At 47.7% G+C, this 18,353-nt stretch overlaps 1 protein-coding gene and 1 non-coding gene across 2 annotated transcripts in view; both read left to right on the top strand.

Moving 5' to 3' along the window:
- LOC135816206 (probable global transcription activator SNF2L2) overlaps window positions 1–18,353 on the top strand; it is a 33,084-nt gene that overhangs the window by 6,105 nt on the left and 8,626 nt on the right. The window contains exons 8-30 of the mRNA XM_065329607.1: window positions 1,478–1,616; window positions 2,145–2,308; window positions 2,615–2,681; window positions 3,084–3,194; window positions 3,403–3,531; window positions 3,739–3,852; window positions 7,094–7,207; window positions 8,074–8,181; window positions 8,355–8,441; window positions 8,643–8,689; window positions 8,869–8,946; window positions 9,204–9,268; window positions 10,120–10,442; window positions 10,934–11,026; window positions 11,828–11,905; window positions 12,834–12,869; window positions 13,219–13,296; window positions 14,278–14,388; window positions 14,774–14,902; window positions 15,466–15,493; window positions 15,884–15,977; window positions 16,330–16,435; window positions 17,180–17,281. Coding sequence (XP_065185679.1) covers window positions 1,478–1,616; window positions 2,145–2,308; window positions 2,615–2,681; window positions 3,084–3,194; window positions 3,403–3,531; window positions 3,739–3,852; window positions 7,094–7,207; window positions 8,074–8,181; window positions 8,355–8,441; window positions 8,643–8,689; window positions 8,869–8,946; window positions 9,204–9,268; window positions 10,120–10,442; window positions 10,934–11,026; window positions 11,828–11,905; window positions 12,834–12,869; window positions 13,219–13,296; window positions 14,278–14,388; window positions 14,774–14,902; window positions 15,466–15,493; window positions 15,884–15,977; window positions 16,330–16,435; window positions 17,180–17,281 — 2,401 coding nt within the window. The remainder of the gene's footprint in view (window positions 1–1,477; window positions 1,617–2,144; window positions 2,309–2,614; window positions 2,682–3,083; window positions 3,195–3,402; window positions 3,532–3,738; window positions 3,853–7,093; window positions 7,208–8,073; window positions 8,182–8,354; window positions 8,442–8,642; window positions 8,690–8,868; window positions 8,947–9,203; window positions 9,269–10,119; window positions 10,443–10,933; window positions 11,027–11,827; window positions 11,906–12,833; window positions 12,870–13,218; window positions 13,297–14,277; window positions 14,389–14,773; window positions 14,903–15,465; window positions 15,494–15,883; window positions 15,978–16,329; window positions 16,436–17,179; window positions 17,282–18,353) is intronic.
- Window positions 8,242–8,314, top strand: Trnar-acg (transfer RNA arginine (anticodon ACG)). The gene has a single exon. It is a non-coding gene; the product is annotated as a tRNA-Arg (tRNA).

Here is an 18,353-nt window from a genome sequence, read left to right as displayed (position 1 = left end):
GACATGCCTGGCGCTATCCCGTACCTGTCCCGTACCATCAAGAGTACGGTACCATCAAGGGAATGAGGCTGCGTTTACACGGAGACGAAACGAAACGGAACGAAACGGAACGAAAACGGGCTGGCCTCGAATCGTTTTCAAACCGTTTACAGGAGTACGGCAAATCGTTTTGAACCGTTTACACGAAAACGGAAAACGGGCGATCAGGCTGGAGTTAGCACGTGCTGGCTTGGCGCAAGGGCGGGAAGTAACACGTTAGTTGGAGTTGGTACGTGCTGGTGGTCGCAAAGGTCAGGTATTTCCCGCGAAATATAGTCCCGCGCGAAATGGTTTCCATGACCGCGCTCCGTTTCCAATCGTTTTCACTGTTTTCACCGTTTACACGAGAACGAAAACGTTTTGAAAACGTTTTGAAAACGTTTCAAAACACTTTGAAGTGCGTTTCCATTTCGTTCCGTTTAGGTATCGTTTTCGGGCGTTGTCGTGTCAATGATAGTAGTAAACGCAACGATTTCGTTCCGTTTAGGTCCTACTTCGTTGTCGTGTAAACGGAAATCGTTTTCAATCGTTGTCGTGTAAACGCAGCCTGAGTATATATGCGAAGTGTATCGGGGGAATGCATTCAGTGCAGCAACATTTTGTGTGGATTTGTGTGCGAGGCCGAGATCCCACTAGCAAGCTGGCTGGGCCGCCTGTCGACCAGCCCGGGAATCGCATGTAGGCGGATAGCATATTAATTATAACGTTTATACAGTCATGTAGATGTATAGCAGGGAGGCATATTATGTAAACGACTCCCTGCTGTATGGGGAGCTTTTCTGGAAAGAAATACGAAGTAGGGAGACGAGTAAATGCAATCAGAATGGATGTTAGTTGCCGTCAGTAAAATAATAAGAAGAAGATAAACGCCCGTGATCGGCAGAGTCAGCGCCGGTCCCAGGAAACGTCAGGACAGACATCCCGTCGACTCCAGAACGCCCGTGATCGGCAGAGTCAGCGCCGGTCCCATAGCTTTGCAGAAGACGTTACTTCAGCATCTCATTGAAACGTTTTTGCAATACAATTATGTAGCTAATCAAAGGAAAAAGCAAAAAAAAAGCCCGTGATCGGCGTCGGTCCCATAGCTATGCAGAAGACGTTACTTCAGTACATTGAAACGTTTTTGCAATACAATGATGTAGCTAATCAAAGGAAAAAGGATTTCCATCAGTTCTAACAACATGCACGATGAGCTAGGCAACAAAGCATAGCGCAGGGCCCTGAGCTTCCAAGCTCTCTCGTCTGATGTGCTGATCTCACTGGTATACATGAAGAGTGTGCAGCTGGAGCCTATGAGGTCTGCGATGGCAGACTTTCACATGACAATGCAAGTGAACCCTGGTGCACGCCAGCTGCAGAGTTATGCTGGCTGAACTTGCTTCTTGCCCAAACACCGATTCTTGTATGTGTTCCTCTGTGTGTACGTGTGTGTGTACAGGAAAGACCGTGCGGTGGACGAAGAAGACGAATATCAGTGTGATGAGAACAAGACCTACTATTCTATGGCACATAACCGACGGGAAGCTGTTACCAAGCAACCAGACCTGCTCCAGTTTGGTACCCTCAAGACTTACCAGGTAAGCTTACTAGTAGCCTACAACTCCGTCCTTCCTCATTGCTGCTGCTGCTGCCATTGCTGCTGCTGCCATTGCTGCTGCGTAGCTGCCGTTGCCATTGTCCGTGCCTCTTCCGTTCCTCACAGCTGCTGTTGCTGCCGCCGCCATTGCAGTCATTGCTGCTCCTGTTGTTACTGTTGCTTTTACTGTTGCTTGTACTGCAACTACCAATACTTATGGAGTAACTATGTCGCTATTACTATTACTATTACTGCTATGTTATTATTATTTGCTGGTGGTAGTGAGGCTGCTGCTGATTCTGTTGTTGGGATTTAGGGATGGCCTGTAGTCAATACGATGTGGTGGTGGTGTTGTGTCGTCAAAATTTATCGTTGTCGTCGTTGTTGTTGAATTCTTTATTCTCACAATGGCACCATCGCCAATAAGAGATTGTTGTTGTTGTTGTTGTTGTTGTTGTTGTTGTTGTTGTTGTTGTTGTTGTTGTTGTTGTTGTTGTTGTTGTTGTTGTTGTTGTTGTTGTTGTTGTAGGTTGCCGGTCTGGAGTGGTTAGTGTCCCTGCATATCAACAACCTGAATGGTATTCTGGCTGATGAGATGGGACTTGGAAAAACTATTCAGACCATTTCGCTCATCACCTATCTGATAGAGAAGAAGAACTATTTTGGACCGTTCCTCATCATTGTCCCCTTGTCGTAAGTAACAGGGTGGTGTACTGTTGAGGAAGCTGATTTTCTGCACCTCATATTTTCTTCTATTTTTATTGTATCAGATCTCTCTCTTTCTACCTTTCCCCCTTCCTCTCTCTCTCTCTCTCTCTCTCTCTCTCTCTCTCTCTCTCTCTCTCTCTCTCTCTCTCTCTCTCTCTCTCTCTCTCTCTCTCTCTCTCTCTCTCTCTCTCTCTCTCTCTCTCTCTCTCTCTCTCTCTCTCTCTCTCTCTCTCTCTCTCTCCCTGTGTGTTTTTGTTGCTTATGTTGTGTCTTTCGATTATGTGCTTGCAGGACTCTTTCCAACTGGGTGATTGAGTTTGAACGATGGGCTCCGTCTGTTCCCAAGCTTATCTACAAGGTATTGCCCCTACCGCACTCTTCGTTTCTACAGATCTGTATTTTCCACAGGGAAAGTGTTCAAATTTATCTCCAGTACTGTACTCCCTACACAGGTTTGAAAAGATGCCAGACGTCCTCACCAGTACATGTACATGTACCAGCTTTAGAACTTGCTAGGCTTGCTTGTTTTTGTCAGGTTTGTTTTCTGGTTGCGTGTGCACATGTAGATTGCAGATGTTCTTCTTTGTGCAGATTCTTGCTGGGGGTCGGTGGTTGCTAAGCGGGCCACTTTCTGTACTGATGCGTGTGTGTGTGTGTGTGTGTGCGTGTGCGTGCATGTGTATATGTATTTGTGCATGCTTGTGTTGTGTGTGTGTGTCTGTGTGTTGTGCATGTGTGCTGTCCTGTCTTGTGTGTTCAGGGTTCTCCCAACGTGCGCCGCAGCATCGCCAATCAACTTCGCTCGACTACGTTTGCTGTTCTCCTCACTACCTATGAGTATGTGATGAAGGACCGAGCTGTTCTGGGCAAGGTCAGTATTAGTAACCTCACCTGGCATACACCCAGAGTGGAGGGGTGTGTGTGTGTGGGGGGGGGGGGGCTCAGTATAGCACACATCCCATCAGTACAATGTTCTGTGTCATGTATACACTACACAATGTCATGTATCCTTGCATAAAGTTAAATAGCACTGGAAACCCTCGTGCAGCCGTGTGTATATGTGTGCACTATGTATGCAGGTGAAATGGGAATACTTGATCATTGATGAGGGTCATCGTATGAAGAACCACCACTGCAAACTAACACAGATCCTCAACCAGTTCTATGCCAGCGCCCACCGTCTAATTCTCACTGGAACACCGCTGCAGGTAATTATATATATAGCTGCCTGGTTGCCAATCTCTCTCTCTCTCTCTCTCTCTCTCTCTCTCTCTCTCTCTCTCTCTCTCTCTCTCTCTCTCTCTCTCTCTCTCTCTCTCTCTCTCTCTCTCTCTCTCTCTCTCTCTCTCTCTCTCTCTCAATATTTACGTGTACCATCGTAATTACCACATTTTGATGTTTTTCATTTTCTACAGAACAACCTTCCAGAGATGTGGGCTATTCTGAACTTCCTACTGCCGACGATCTTCAAGTCGGTGACCACATTTGAGCAGTGGTTCAACGCACCATTTGCCATGACGACAGAAAAGGTACATACTTATTATTTTAAGACGGGCTGAGGCTTCCTGCAGCTTCATCTGTGGTAAAATTTCACTTTCACTTATTGCGATGCATGCACACTCCGCCGCGGACAGCTGGCCAGCAGCTGCCGCGACAACTTCGCGAAGGGAGAGAGACCTGGTTCGTTCTTACTCTTCTTTCACCACATAAAGAATACTGTTTGGGGAAGAAAACTACCAAGAGAAGGACACAAAGCACTACAACAGAGCTCTCCGAAAAAGGATTCGCTCACACGGCAGTGTACGCATGCCTTCCCAGCGTATAGTGTGCAAAAAGTGAGAAACCAAAAATGGATTGTGCTGCGTGCAAAAGCCAGCCAGTTTGGGAAGTGCATCGTAGCGATCGCGTATTGACGCTAAGATGGCGGCCGCACTGGAGCGCGGCCAGTGTGTGCATGCAAAAAAAGGGAAATAAATAAATCATGAAAATGTAGTTCAAATAAATCGACCGTTCGATCGAAGAGATCAAATAATTGCAGACATGAAATTCATTTCAGAACAAGATTATAGAGCGAAGCTAGTTATGTGTCAAGCTACTTTACTACAAATGATTACTATACCTATAACTTAGCTATGGGCAATGGGACATGGACCCTATCGCTCCTGGGACATACCTTAGGTAAGAGTGCGACGTAAAGACAAATTGTAAATACCGTAAATTCAAATTGCACTCGTCACATGTATTCAAATATTGACAGTCCGGCATTCGCACATATTGCGACACTCCCGTCGAGAATAGTACGCCTAGAACAAACATGCATACTCAAATGGTTATGTTAAACTGAATCAGACACAATCAATTGTCTAAGCTGTTCCGTACTCCTTTGAGCAGCTTGCCTCTTGCCTCTTGCTTTAACTTCTGTGCCGCCATGCACTGTACCGCCATCACCATTGTTGACTAATTGCTGATCATCATCTGCAGCGCCGTTGTCGTTTGCTGTGTCGTTGTGTACCGAACCGCCGTCTGCCGAACCGTTGTTTGCCGAATCTTCGTTTTTGTCATTGGTTTTTCCATTATTGATATTGAGTTCCATTGGGTACAGCAAAATCAGTGGTCGCCGAAGCGTCTTTGAGCTTGGCAATCTCACTGTTGCTGACCGTACATTGTTATCGTTACTCCGTGGCATTTTTTCTTCTTTCACCAGTACAATATCACCTGTACGTGGCTCGCGTTCCACGGCACCTCCTTTCTCTGTAAACGGTAGCTTCCTCGTTCTCGTAAACTGCTGAGATAACCTGTCTGCCCCAGTTTCCAAAAGCTGGCAAGAATTGTGGCACCAGTGCGGTATGTTTCCACGAACATCTGTGCCGAACGTTGTTGTTCATCGTAGTCATCATCATCATCATCTATTATACTGATTGTAGGCATTCCTAGCCTGGGATTCATGGTTACAAAGTGAGATGGGGTAAGGATATCATCACCATCCACCATGTCTCCCACATACAATTGTGGCCGTTTGTTGACAAATTGCTTGTGCTTCTGTGAGCACCGTTAATAATTCCGTTGTGGACAGACACTTCCGACCAATCGACTTACGCAGGGCGCGCTTCACGACCTGCACCATTCTTTCGTAAATGCCGCCCATCCAAGGGGACAGCTCCACAATAAATGTCCACCTGGACCCAGTAGCACTTAGGTACGAATGCACATCTGCATCTTGAGAAATGGTATCCCACAATAGTTCTGTTGCTTCCTTAGCCTGTTGCTTCCTTAGGAGGTTAAGTCCCACGTAATCCGTGGGTACTTTACGTGTGTGTACCACGTGATACTCAGTGACGCACGTACAGACGTTTTCTGATTCACAACATACCGTGTATGGAGGCTCACCCACGTTCCGCCAGAACGTGGGTGAAAATCAGAATGGAGCGCATTGTGCGAGCTGTGAGGGTGCTCAGCTGAAGAAGTTTCCGAAGCACAAAATCAAAATATTGGATGAGCTTCTTAGGCCCGGGTAGCTTCATCTTTGACCAGGTTTGGGCCTTTCGCTTTATGCTTTTGTTTGTTCCGTGTGACTAAAAACAACATTGCAACGTGGGTGCCCTTCCACTTTACGTGGATCACCCAGGTACGCGTTTCCGTTACGTGGCAACTAAACCTCCCTACTGTAATGCATTATCCGACAATATCGATTAGGTGTTCCTCATCTTGAAACAAATCTTCTCAATGCAAGCATGAATGCAGCAGCAGTCTTATCATCGACTAATTCCAAATGTACTACTCTAGTAGTTAGGCAAGTTAATAAGCAAACCCATACCTTAGTGGTTGCTCCTGATTGTTTCACGTACATTGGCCCAAAATAGTCCAAGCCGGTATACGAATCTGTGAAAGGAATTCGGGTAGACATTGCCATAGCGCTGCACATTGCCATAGCGCTGCACATCCCCATAGCGCTGCACATTCCCATAGCGCTGCACATCCCCATAGCGCTGCACATCCCCATAGCGCTGCACATCCCAACCAGGTCCGTTATTTTACAACTATTTTTATTCATTTTTCTTCTTACCTAACGATGGCCAAGTGCCGAAACGTAAAATAACGGAACTGGTTCGGATGTGCAGCGCTATGGGAAATGGGTGTGTCCATCCGAATTCCTTTATTATTTTTAAATACATTCCGAAAATAGCTGTATAATCCCCAATGCCCCTGGTATGGGTCCCATCGCCATACTGATTCAATGCATATAAGGCTGGTGCAGTGTCCTGTGTTATTGCTCATAGGCACCGGTATCGTGCTCTTAGAACTTGCGTTTGTGGCTATGTTCACTGTTGGGGGTTGGTCAGTTGTAGAATTGGCGTTACTTTGGGGTACAGGCATCCGCGTTCACAATCACTCTCTCTCTCTCTCACTCTCACTCTCTCTCTCTCTCTCTCTCTTTCTCTCTCTCTCTCTCTCTCTCTCTCTCTCTCTCTCTCTCTCTCTCTCTCTCTCTCTCTCTCTCTCTCTCTCTCTCTCTCTCTCTCTCCTCTCTCTCTCTCTCTCTCTCTCTCTCTCTCTCTCTCTCTCTCTCTCTCTCTCTCTCTCTCTCTCCCTCTCTCTCTCTCTCTCTCTCTCTCTCTCTCTCTCTCTCTCTCTCTCTCTCTCTCTCTCTCTCTCTCTCTCTCTCTCTCTCTCTCTCTCTCTCTCTCTCTCTCTCTCTCTCTCTCTCTCTCTCTCTCTCTCTCTCTCTCTCTCTCTCTCTCTCTCTCTCTCTCTCTCTCTCTGTGCTTGAAGATGGAACTGAACGAAGAGGAAACTATTCTCATCATTCGTCGTCTTCACAAGGTGCTGCGTCCGTTCCTGCTTCGCCGTTTGAAGAAAGAAGTGGAGTCACAACTGCCGTCGAAGGTTTGTTGACAAGCACAGAGTGCACAGCTGCTGCCATGTTATACTGTGTGCCATGGTCATGTAAACCATTCATCATTCATTACAGACTACGTTTGCTAAAGCTCACAACATATCCTACATGCTTGGCTGACCGTGTGTGCTGCTGACTTAACATTGCTTGATGTCTCCAGTGTCTACCTCGCGTCTCACTGATATCTGCAGAAGTACTGGCTGGCTGGCTGGCTGGCTGGCTGGCTGGCTGGTTGACTGGCTAGATGGCTGACTGGCTGGCTGGCTGGCTGGCTGGCTGGCTGGATGGATGGATGGCTGGCTGGCTGGCTGGATGGATGGATGGATGGATGGCTGGCTGGCTGGCTGGCTGGATGGCTGGCTGGCTGGCTGGCTGGATGGCTGGATGGCTGGCTATACACAAGTACAATGCAGTCAGGTTGCCATGCCACCCGTCCTTAGCTTGCTGCTGATTGGTCTACTACATACCGTATCAAAATGACCCATGTTTGAAGTCAGCAGTTGTGAGGGCCAGAACTCTGTGATAATGACGATTCAGTCATCTACTTATCAAGCTGCCGGGTCATGGTATCCTTCTGAACGCATGTGTGTGTGTGGGTGCACGCATGCCTGCATGCATGTGTGTGTGTGTGGGTGCGCGCATGCCTGCATGTGTATGTGTGTGTGTGGGTGCGCGCATGCCTGCATGCATGTGTATGTGTGTGTGTGGGTGCGCGCATGCCTGCATGCATGTGTATGTGTGTGTGTGGGTGCGCGCATGCCTGCATGCATGTGTATGTGTGTGTGTGTGGGCGCGTGCATGCCTGCATGCATGTGTGTGGGTGCGCGCATGCATGCATGTGTATGTATATTTGCAGACGGAGTATGTGATCCGCTGCGAGATGTCGTCTCTGCAACGTCGTATCTATCGTCACATGCAGAAACGAGGTGTTCTGCTCACAGATGGCTCAGAGAATAACAAAAAGGTGTGTGTGTCACTTGACTGTTACATATTTACCCTATGGTAGCTTGCTGTTGCTGTGACTGGCCGCGTGGCCCAACGGATAAGGCGCCTGACTACGAATCAGGAGATTCCAGGTTCGAATCCTGGCGTGGTCGAATTTTTTCTTTTTTATTTTTGTTTTCTCTTTTTCTTCAGGGCAAAGGTGGAACCAGGTCACTGCAAAACACCATTGTTCAGCTGCGCAAGATCTGCAACCACCCCTTCATGTTTCAACAGATGGAGGTACGTGAAGGAAATGCTATCTACGAATACATTCCTTTCCTTGTGTGTTGGATGAACACATTGTTTAGCTCGGTGGAAGGGAATTTAAGTATGTCTGTAAGTTTTGGACACTCTTCCAAGGTCCTATCTCACACTCACACACTGTGACAATATGGTACTGCATGTAACTCTTTCTGCTACTTTCTCACTTTTGCATTTCAGGAGGCGTACAGCGAACACATTGGAAGTCAAACAAACTTCATTGAAGGGTGAGTTACTTTGTTTTGAGCTTTTGAACTAAACTTGTAAGTGCCATAGTTGTCTTTTCTTCATTGGCAATTGTTCAGTCCCGTCTAGTGTATTCCTGATCTGAACGGGGCCATTGTTTTGTAGTGAAGGAGAGAGATTTTAAAATTATTAATTTTTCTTTTCGTCACATTTGTTGCAGACCTGACCTGTTCCGTGCATCTGGCAAGTTTGAACTACTTGATCGCGTCTTTCCCAAGCTGAAGAAGGCTGGGCACAAGTGAGTAGTAGTGATGATGTCATTGTGATGTCATTGAGAATGTGTTATGTTGTGCTATGGTATAGATGTAGTTGAAGTACATCAGTTGTTGTGCTGCTGTGCAGTGTGCACCACGCACTACCATCCACTGCACAATGTGATCAGTATCATGCTGGTCATGGCTATGGGGGCGGGGCTCATGAAGTCGAAGTTCAGATCCCTGCGGCTCTTATAATCGTGTGTTCCTGTCCTGTTGTTTGTCTGCCTGTCTTCTGCAGGGTGCTACTGTTTTGTCAGATGACCAGCTGTATGACCATCCTGGAAGACTACCTTGCTTGGAGAGGTACACACTAGTACAACTTAAAACCTTACAACCAGCGACTTGTTCACTTGTTGTCTTTTTTTGTATATACGAGTACGGGTACATGTCGGTATAGTACAGAGGTAGTGCCATTGTGACACTGCAGTATGGTGGTGCCCAGGTGGGCATTCCTGTCTATCCACCATATTTGTCTCTCTCCGTTTGGGGGCAAATACAAGTAATGTATACTCAATCTGCGGACAGCATGCTGTTTCGTTCTTTTTGAACTCATCAGCGCAGCACAGAGAAAATGAGGCCGAACCTGATAGCAATGGAAATAAAAATTTCCAATCAGGCCCGAACGTACCTTGCCAGAGTGCTCAAACTGACAAGTCAGTGAGCTCTGCATAACGCAAACAGCAAAGGCACTACCCCACGCAAGAGTGCTCAACTGCTACAAGAGCAGGAGCGAAATACTCAATCTGCGGACAGCATGCTGTTTCGTTCTTTTTGAACTCATCAGCGCAGCACAGAGAAAATGAGGCCGAACCTGATAGCAATGGAAATAAAAATTTCCAATCAGGCCCGAACGTACCTTGCCAGAGTGCTCAAACTGACAAGTCAGTGAGCTCTGCATAACGCAAACAGCAAAGGCACTACCCCACGCAAGAGTGCTCAACTGCTACAAGAGCAGGAGCGAAATACTCAATCTGCGGACAGCATGCTGTTTCGTTCTTTTTGAACTCAAGTAATGTATATATTTTTTAACTTAAAAGGTCATGAATCTACCGTAGACATGATCCGTGTGCGTGCTGTGAGTACTGTTACGGTTTTGCGCACCGTGTCTAGTTTTGTGGACGTGTGCTTTTTGTGTGTCTGTGTGTCTGTGGCAGGCTGGCGTTACTTGCGCCTGGACGGCACGACAAAGTCGGAGGACAGAGGGCACATGCTGCGCTTGTTCAACGACAAGGACTCGCCGTTCTTCGTCTTCCTGCTGAGTACCCGTGCCGGTGGTTTAGGTCTCAACTTGCAGTCGGCCGACACGGTTGTGATCTTTGACAGTGACTGGAACCCTCATCAGGACTTGCAGGCACAGGACCGTGCTCATCGTATAGGTCAGGTCAATGAAGTGCGTGTCCTGCGGCTACTCACAGTCAACAGCGTGGAGGAGAAGATCCTGGCTGTGGCCCGCTATAAGCTGGATATTGATGACAAGGTAGGATGACCGTACTGGTATTTTCCAGAGTTTAAGCCACACTTTGAACACTCAAAATTCACCCCAGAAAGGGGGGGGGGGGGAGTGCGGCTTATACTCGGATGATGGAATTAACGGTGATAAATAGGGTAGATGTCTGTATTTCGTGGCAAAAATGGGGGGGGGGGGGGAGGTGCGGCTTATACTCCGGAAAATACGGTACGTTGACTCTGCTTTACAAGTTAGCATTTGTCTGCAAGCACTGGCATAATAAGAGTACAGTGTTGTCGGCATGGTGATAATGATGGCGGCGTGTGTTCATGTTTCAATGGTCTTTTCAAATGTGGTTTGCGCGTAGCTAAGCTAATCGGTGGACAGTTTGAGTGTGTAGATCCTGGACGTGGTATGGTGCTGAGTTCACAGCTAAAGCTTGGGTAGCTTACAACAATCCTGCTGTTGCTGCCACCGCTGCTGCCGTTGCTGCTGTTGCTCTTCCTGTTCTGGTTGTACAGGTCATTCAAGCCGGAATGTTTGATCAGAAGTCTACCGGCCAAGAGCGACGTAACTTTTTGGAAGCTCTGCTCTATGAGGATGAGGAGGATAAGGTCAGTCGGAGTGTGTGTGCGCGTGCACGTGTGTGTGTGTGTGTGAATGTCTTTCTTCTCTTTCTTCTCTTTCTCATTCTCCTAGCTCTTCTTTCATTCTCCTGGGTGGTTACCAACAGCCAGTGTATGCCGGAGTATGTCGTGTGGCATGTGTGTGTAAAAAAAATTAAAAAAATGGAGAAAATGAAAAAATGAAAAATAGGGATTCACTGACCAGAAAAAGCCGCTTCAATCAGCTGTGTGGTGGATACCAGGCTAAAATTAGTGGCGGTCAATTCATCAGCCTTGCAAGCTGTTGAATGGTGTAATCCCAGCACAAGTTGCTATGTCTAACATAGCTGTTCGCTATCATCGCTTCCGTGATGGGCAGGTCTGAGGTGTGAATGTGTGAATGTGTAAGCAATACGCCACGCGACATGAGTAGCTACAATGTAGACGTCTCTCCACTGCCAGCATGTACGTGTACCCCCACTTTGGTGGCATTGTCGTCAGGATCCTGGTTAAGTTTACACATGCACATACACGTACTTGCAGCCTGTTGCAAAACCCTATTGGAAGTTGTTTTCAGCAATTTCAAGTTAGAATACAGGTTAGCAAGCCTTGGTCACTTGGTGTGTAGGTATATGATAATTTGTACTGTTCTTTTGTGCTTTACTGATGATGCTTATCTTGTCTGGCTTTCTGGCTCTGTGCTGGTGGTGGCGCTGCTGCTGCTGCTGCTGTTGGTGGTGGTGGTGGTGGTGGTGGTGATGCTGGTAATGGTGGTGTTGGTGGTTGCTGTTGTGGTTATGATGTTTGTAGGAGGAAGAGGAAGTGCCTGATGATGAGACAGTGAATCACATGATTGCTAGAGGCCAACCTGAGTTTGAGATGTATCAGGTAAGTTGTAACATTAGGACCTCTATCTATATTATTACTAGTGGGCAGCAAGTGAACGAGAGAGAGCTGGGTACAGTAGGCTGTAGCCTAGGTATGCTTGTCATCATACTCATGATCATGATCAGTTCACTGAGCTACATGTAACATAGCTAGATGATGTACAGTGCTGCTCAATGAAATCCAGTCACAGCGTCGCTCAAGTTTGCGCCTTGCACCATTCCGCAGCCCAGTGTTGGCAGGTCTACAGTAGGGCTGTCCAGCGCGTACTTGAGCGACGCTGTGACTGGATTTCATTGAGCACCACTGTACTACTCTGTCACGGGTGACTGCCCGTCGTTGCCCGCACTGGCACACTGTCGTCCGTTGCACGCCCGGCACACCGCCGTCCGTTGCACGCCCGGCCTCACACACACACACACACGTAGAGATATGCAATGACTATGAAGCGTTGTGGATCCTAGCTAGCGCTGGATGCCACTGATCATGATGTCTTTAGCATAGCTATGGGAATAAAGCGCGAGGATTCTGGCTACTGCCGCGTAATGCCTGTTGCATAGCTTTGGGAATGCTACCAACCGGACATGGAGCACCTGGCCGCTAATGTCGTGTTATCATCCACTCACTGGGACCAACCTGATCATTATTCCTGCCATTCAGAAACAGTGCTTGCTACATGGCCCTGGTGATGGATTCATGGAGCAGCTTCCTGTGTTTATGTTACATGTAGGCAGGTTATTATCCAGCCAAGGACAGTGGTAGATAGAACTGTGCGGATAGACCAGTGTGCCAGCATAGCATAGTCATCTGTTGGATGTACACGATCCTGAGTGTGGGTAAACAGATATGTATACGGTGTCTGTGGGAATATTGTATTCCTAATCAGGTGTCTTCTTTGCCTATCTTGTCCCTCTGTTTTCCACATACACAGAGGATGGACAATGAGCGCAACAATTTGGAAAAGACTGTGAGTAGTAATGGTTGTGTGCAGATGTGTCCGTGTCTGCCTGTCTGTCTGTCTGTCTGTGCGTGTGTGTGTGTGTTTGGGGCCACATATGTAGTGGTGCTTGTGTGTGTGTGTGTGTGTGTGTGTGTGTGTGTGTGTGTGTGTTTGGGGCCACATGTGTAGTGGTGCTTGTGGTGATCGGCATTGTCGTTGTATGTGCATGCGTCTGTGCATGCGTCTGTCTGTCAGTCCGGGTGTGTGTGTGTGTGTGTGTGTGTGGGTGTGTGTAATGGGAGGGGGCAGTCGGGCCAATTGAGCTATTCTAACATTCTTACATGGTTGCTGCCGTTGCTGTTGTTGTTGTTATCAGGACGAGTTCTGGATAGGCAAGTCACGTCTGATAGAAGATGGAGAACTTCCTGAGTGGCTCTTGAAGGATGAGGAAGAGGTACAGTTCATGTCGGGGTAGAGTTTCTTGTCACAGTCACTGAGATTATCGCAGTGCATCACAGTGTATCACAGTGTGTTATCAGGGGGAGATGAGTCAGACACGGCACGAGCCCATACCCCGCCGGGAATGATGTGCGTTTAGACACCCAGGGGACTTGGAAATTCTGCCTACGCTGCTGTGTGGTCTATGAAGCTTGCCGTCGCGGACTCGACCTGCTAACCTCAAACGCAGTGCAGACCAGCTATGCCATATGCAAGCGTGAGAAAATCCACCCTGCTACAAGGGTGACTAAAACCGGCAGCCCGTGAGCCAAACCCACATCCCGTTGCGCTCTTGTCACCCACGTCATCTCCCCAGATGCTAGGACTCTCTGCTGTAGACACTCCTTGCCTCCTCACCGCAGCAATGACTAGATATACATGTATCTGCTAGCGGTGGGGTAGACGTTTAGCAACAATACCCCAGTCCCCAGATTGGCTGGTGTTCCCAGCGGCATTGCCTAGCAGTGGACAAACTAGCAAGTGTGCTGTGTTCAGTCTGTAGTGCTGCTGTGCTGTGTTCATTGCTGGTGACACAAGTGTCCTGGGCAGAGTTTCCAAAGTGCCCTGGGCAGAGTTTCAAAAGTGCTTCTCCTTGCATGCCCGTTGCTCATGCCCTCGGCAAGCATACTCAATGTCCAGGCCTACACCGGGTGTGAGCAGGTTGCAATGGCCTCTGCCGTCGACGTACTGCATGTGTTTCTCACTGTCCCCGTTGCTTTCCCGCCGTCTTGGCCTGAAACCATCTCCCCCTCCCCCCCCCCCCCCCCCTCCCGGTCTTATGCTCACATTGGTGGTTGTTGTGCTTATTCTGTTACTCTACCGTTGTTTCAAATCTTTATTCTCACAATGTTGTTGTTGCTGCTGCTGCTGCTGCTGCTGCTGCTGCTGCTGCTGCTGTTGTTGTTGTTGTTGTTGTTGTTGTTGTTGTTGTTGTTAGGTTGAACGTCTGACAGCAGAGGAGGAGGAAGACAAGTTGTTTGGCCGTGGTGTGCGACAGCGTGCTGATGTGGACTATACTGATCATCTGACAGAGAAACAGTGGATGAAGGTGAGACAGTCCACCGCCATCGCCGCACGTCTCTTGTTTTCTGTGTGCACCCCCCCGTCTGTCTGTCTCCGTCTCGCTCTCTCTCTGTCTCTCCCCCCCCCCCTCTCTCTCTCGCTCTTTCTTTCTTTCTTTCTTTCTAACTCTCTTACGCCTTTCATCATTGGGTCTGAGAAACGGTGGTTCAAGGTGAGACAGTCCGTCGCCCTTATCTTGTTTTCTATGTGCGTACTTCCCCCCCCCCCCCCCCTATATTTTTTTTCTAACTCTCTTACGGGTTTCATCATTTTGTCAGTTCACTCTTTCTTCGCTGCACGTGTGTGTGTGTGTGTGTGTTTGTGTGTGTGTTTGTACGTGTGTGAATACAATGTTACATACATGTACACAGGCCATTGAGGATGGCACACTGGACGAGGTGAAGGAGAAGAGAAGGCGCTCTGGAAAGCCATCATCAGCAAATAGCTCACTGCAAGTGAGTGAAGCAGAGGATGATGACAGCGATGGAGAACCAAGAAAGGTGAGATTGTGCGTGCTCGTTTCCCTCTCAGTAATGCAGTGTCCCACTACTACTGAAGTACTTGCACAACATGGGTAAAGACACACCTCTGACCCAAAACTAACTTGTTTCCTTTGGTTAAGCCTGACCGCAGTCTCTGTCTTATGCCTTCATCAGAGGCAGAAAGAGAACGAGGGAAAGAAACGGAAATGAAAGAGAAAAAGGAGTTCATTTGCCCACCAAAAACTCTCTAAAGTTTCAAAACAATTTTAGAAGCCCCAGATTCTACTTCAGTATCTGTGTTTGCAATAATTTCGTTTTTTGAGTATCCCCTTTTCTCTTGTTACTTTTTTTCCTCATTCTCTCTCTGTGCCTCTAATGAAGTTATAAGACAGCAATCGCGACACAAGCTGGTCTTTTTTGCATGTGTGTTTGTGTGTTCTGTGCACTTACGCATGTGTGTGTGTGTGTGTGTGTGTCTCTCTCTCTCTCTCTCTCTCTCTCTCTCTCTCTCTCTCTCTCTCTCTCTCTCTCTCTCTCTCTCTCTCTCTCTCTCTCTCTCCCACCTGGCTATGCTCTTGCAGAAGCGCAAGCGAACCTCCACCGGTCGAAGTAAGTATGACCTCACTATGCAGTATTCATATCACAAAGTTTTTGTCTCTGGATTTTTCATCCAATCTACTCGCTTTGCTATGCATCAAGAGTACATACACAAGGGTAGGCAACTCTGTATTCGACATCAGGATAGCAATTCGTCGCTTATCACTATATTAGTTTGTCGTATTTCTGATGGCACAGACTGTGTTGTACTCGTACGGCCATGCAGTCACAAATCCTGGCTTGGCCCTGACTTCCATGACTCATATATAAGCAGGGAATTATGCTTTGCTGCCACCCGTAGTTGTACACTCCGGTATGTGTTCTTAAAGTAGGCTAATGTCTGTGTGTGTGGGTTTTGTGTGTGTGTGTGTGTGTGTGTGTGTGTTTTACCCCTGCGTTTAGACAAGCCAACTCCGTCTCCGGAGATGTCTCCAGTGTCTGCAGAGCTGAGCAAGCAGATGAATTCCCTCATGGAACTCATTCAGAACTATGAAGAGTAAGACTACGTACAAACATCCGATGGCAGACAGCGTCTCTGTCTTCAAAGTCCTTTCAGTGGCTTGTTGGTATCATGCCTGTCTTTTCTTTATGGTGCATGATGCTAGTAGAGGTCCATGTTGTTCAGGCAGTCACTTGCAGTGTGCTGATGAGGCAACCTAGCAAGCATTGCGCTACTGGAATGGCAAGCTGACCAGGGATTCAATGTTAATGGTCTGTATTGGTTGTGCGTGTGTGCGTGCGTGCGTGTGTGTGTGTATTTGTGTGCATGCGTGCATGCGTGTGTGTGTGTGTGTGTGTGTGTGTGTGTGTGTGTGTGTGTGTGTGTGTGTGTGTGTGTGTGTGTGCAGTGATGATCATAACTTGGGTGGCATTTTCTATCAGCTGCCGTCGCGTCAGAAGTTACCAGACTACTACCGCTCCATCAAGAACCCAATGGACATCAAGCGTATTCGAGTGAGTACAGAGCGACTAGAGCTCAGATCTCAGCAGCATCTTCTGCCAATCGGCGGCGGTGGTGTTTCTGGTGGTGCTGGTGCTGGTTGGGGGTAGCAGTGGGGGGGGGGCTTGCATGCATGTTTGCACATTAGGTTTGGAATATTTCTTCTGCGATGTCTCCATTGGTTTTCTTTCGATTTCCTTTATCATGAGGTGCAGAATTTTTCTAGCTTTCATCACGTATAATTCTAAGATGATACATTGCCTCCTCGTATGTTCAGTTGTTGAACCATCTGTACTCTGTAGACCTCTGCCCTCAGGTACACACATCATGGCACTGTGCAGTGACATGACAGTACATGATCGCAGAACTGATTTCTCTGTGGAGTGCGGTAAATGGATCAATGTGCGGTACATGGATAGGTGTGTTTTCGGCGGGAAGCGCGCTTGTGTGCTGCATGTGGAAGTCGGTTTTTTCTGCCTTGAACTATGAGGGACTGAAGCATGTGGGTGGCATTTTGTGTGCGTGCGTGCATGCGTGTGTGTGTGTGTATGTGTGTGTGTGCATGTGTGTGTGCATGTGTGTGTGCATGTGTGTGTGCATGTGTTTGTGCATGTGTGTGTGTATTTGTGTGTGTGTGTGTGTGTGTGTGTGTGTGTGTGTGTATTTGTGTGTGTGTGTGTGTGTGTGTGTGTGTGTGTGTGTGTGTGTGTGTGTGTGTGTGTGCATGTTTGTGTATTTGTATGCATGAATTGTTACAGGAACGCATCACTAGCAATCGCTATCGTAGTTTGGATCAACTGCAAGATGATGTCCTTATCATGTTCAGTAATGCTCGTGACTACAACATTGAGGGGTCACCTGTAAGTCAACATGTGCACATGTACACATGCACACACATACACACATACATACACACATACATACACACATACACACACACACACACACACACACACACACACACACACACACACACACACACATGTACACACATACACACACACACACACACACACACACACACACACACACACACACACACACACACACACACACACATGTACACACATACACACACACACACACACATACATACACACATGTACACACATACACACACACACACACACACACACACACACACACACACACACACATGTACACACAGACACACACACACACACACACACACATACATACACACATACATACACACATACACATACACACACACACACACATGTACACACATACACACACACACACACACACACACAAGTGCTGAAACGATTACGTGTTTTCCTTAGTGGCTTAGCTGATACCATAACGATCGGCTTATCGGCTAAACGATTATCATTGCAACTACATCAGTACGTGTACGTTTTGTGAATTTCAAAAACATTACGAGTCCAACATTGCCAACGACGGATAGCGGGCGCATAGATCCGATGATCCCACAACAAGTCCGTCAGCTGCTCGGACTGACCAGACGAACACAGACAAGACAGAGGCAACGCACTGGTTGCAACCCAGGAGCTGATGGTGCCCTTCGCCTGTGACTTCGCTGACTTTGACGATGAAGTCAGAGAAGCCGGCCAGGGGTGCAGATTGGCAGATTTCGATGGATGAGCTGACTTGAGGCACGCCAACAAGTAACTAGTTGCTTTTCCTGTCTATGCTCAAAATAGGCCCAGACGCCAGGCCTAGCTCGTCTTCGAGTAAACTGGTTCGGGAACCGTCGACAGAACGGAAAACACGAAACTGAAGACCATGTACCACTTTACTGTCTTTAGCGCAAGACTACTCGCACGTGGAGGGAACTCCAGCCTCTGCAGCTAGCTAGTGATGACACGTACTGAGCCAGCCCGTCCTGCATGCTGTATGTAAGAAAAGTACTAGTACAGCTGTAGTCAGTTCAAAAGACGGCGACGG

The sequence above is a fragment of the Sycon ciliatum genome, chromosome 4 (genome assembly GCF_964019385.1).
Source record: "Sycon ciliatum chromosome 4, ocSycCili1.1, whole genome shotgun sequence".
Taxonomy (NCBI): Eukaryota; Metazoa; Porifera; class Calcarea; order Leucosolenida; family Sycettidae; genus Sycon; species Sycon ciliatum.
Note: the sequence above shows the minus strand (reverse complement) of the source record. Positions and strands in the feature narration are given on the sequence as shown.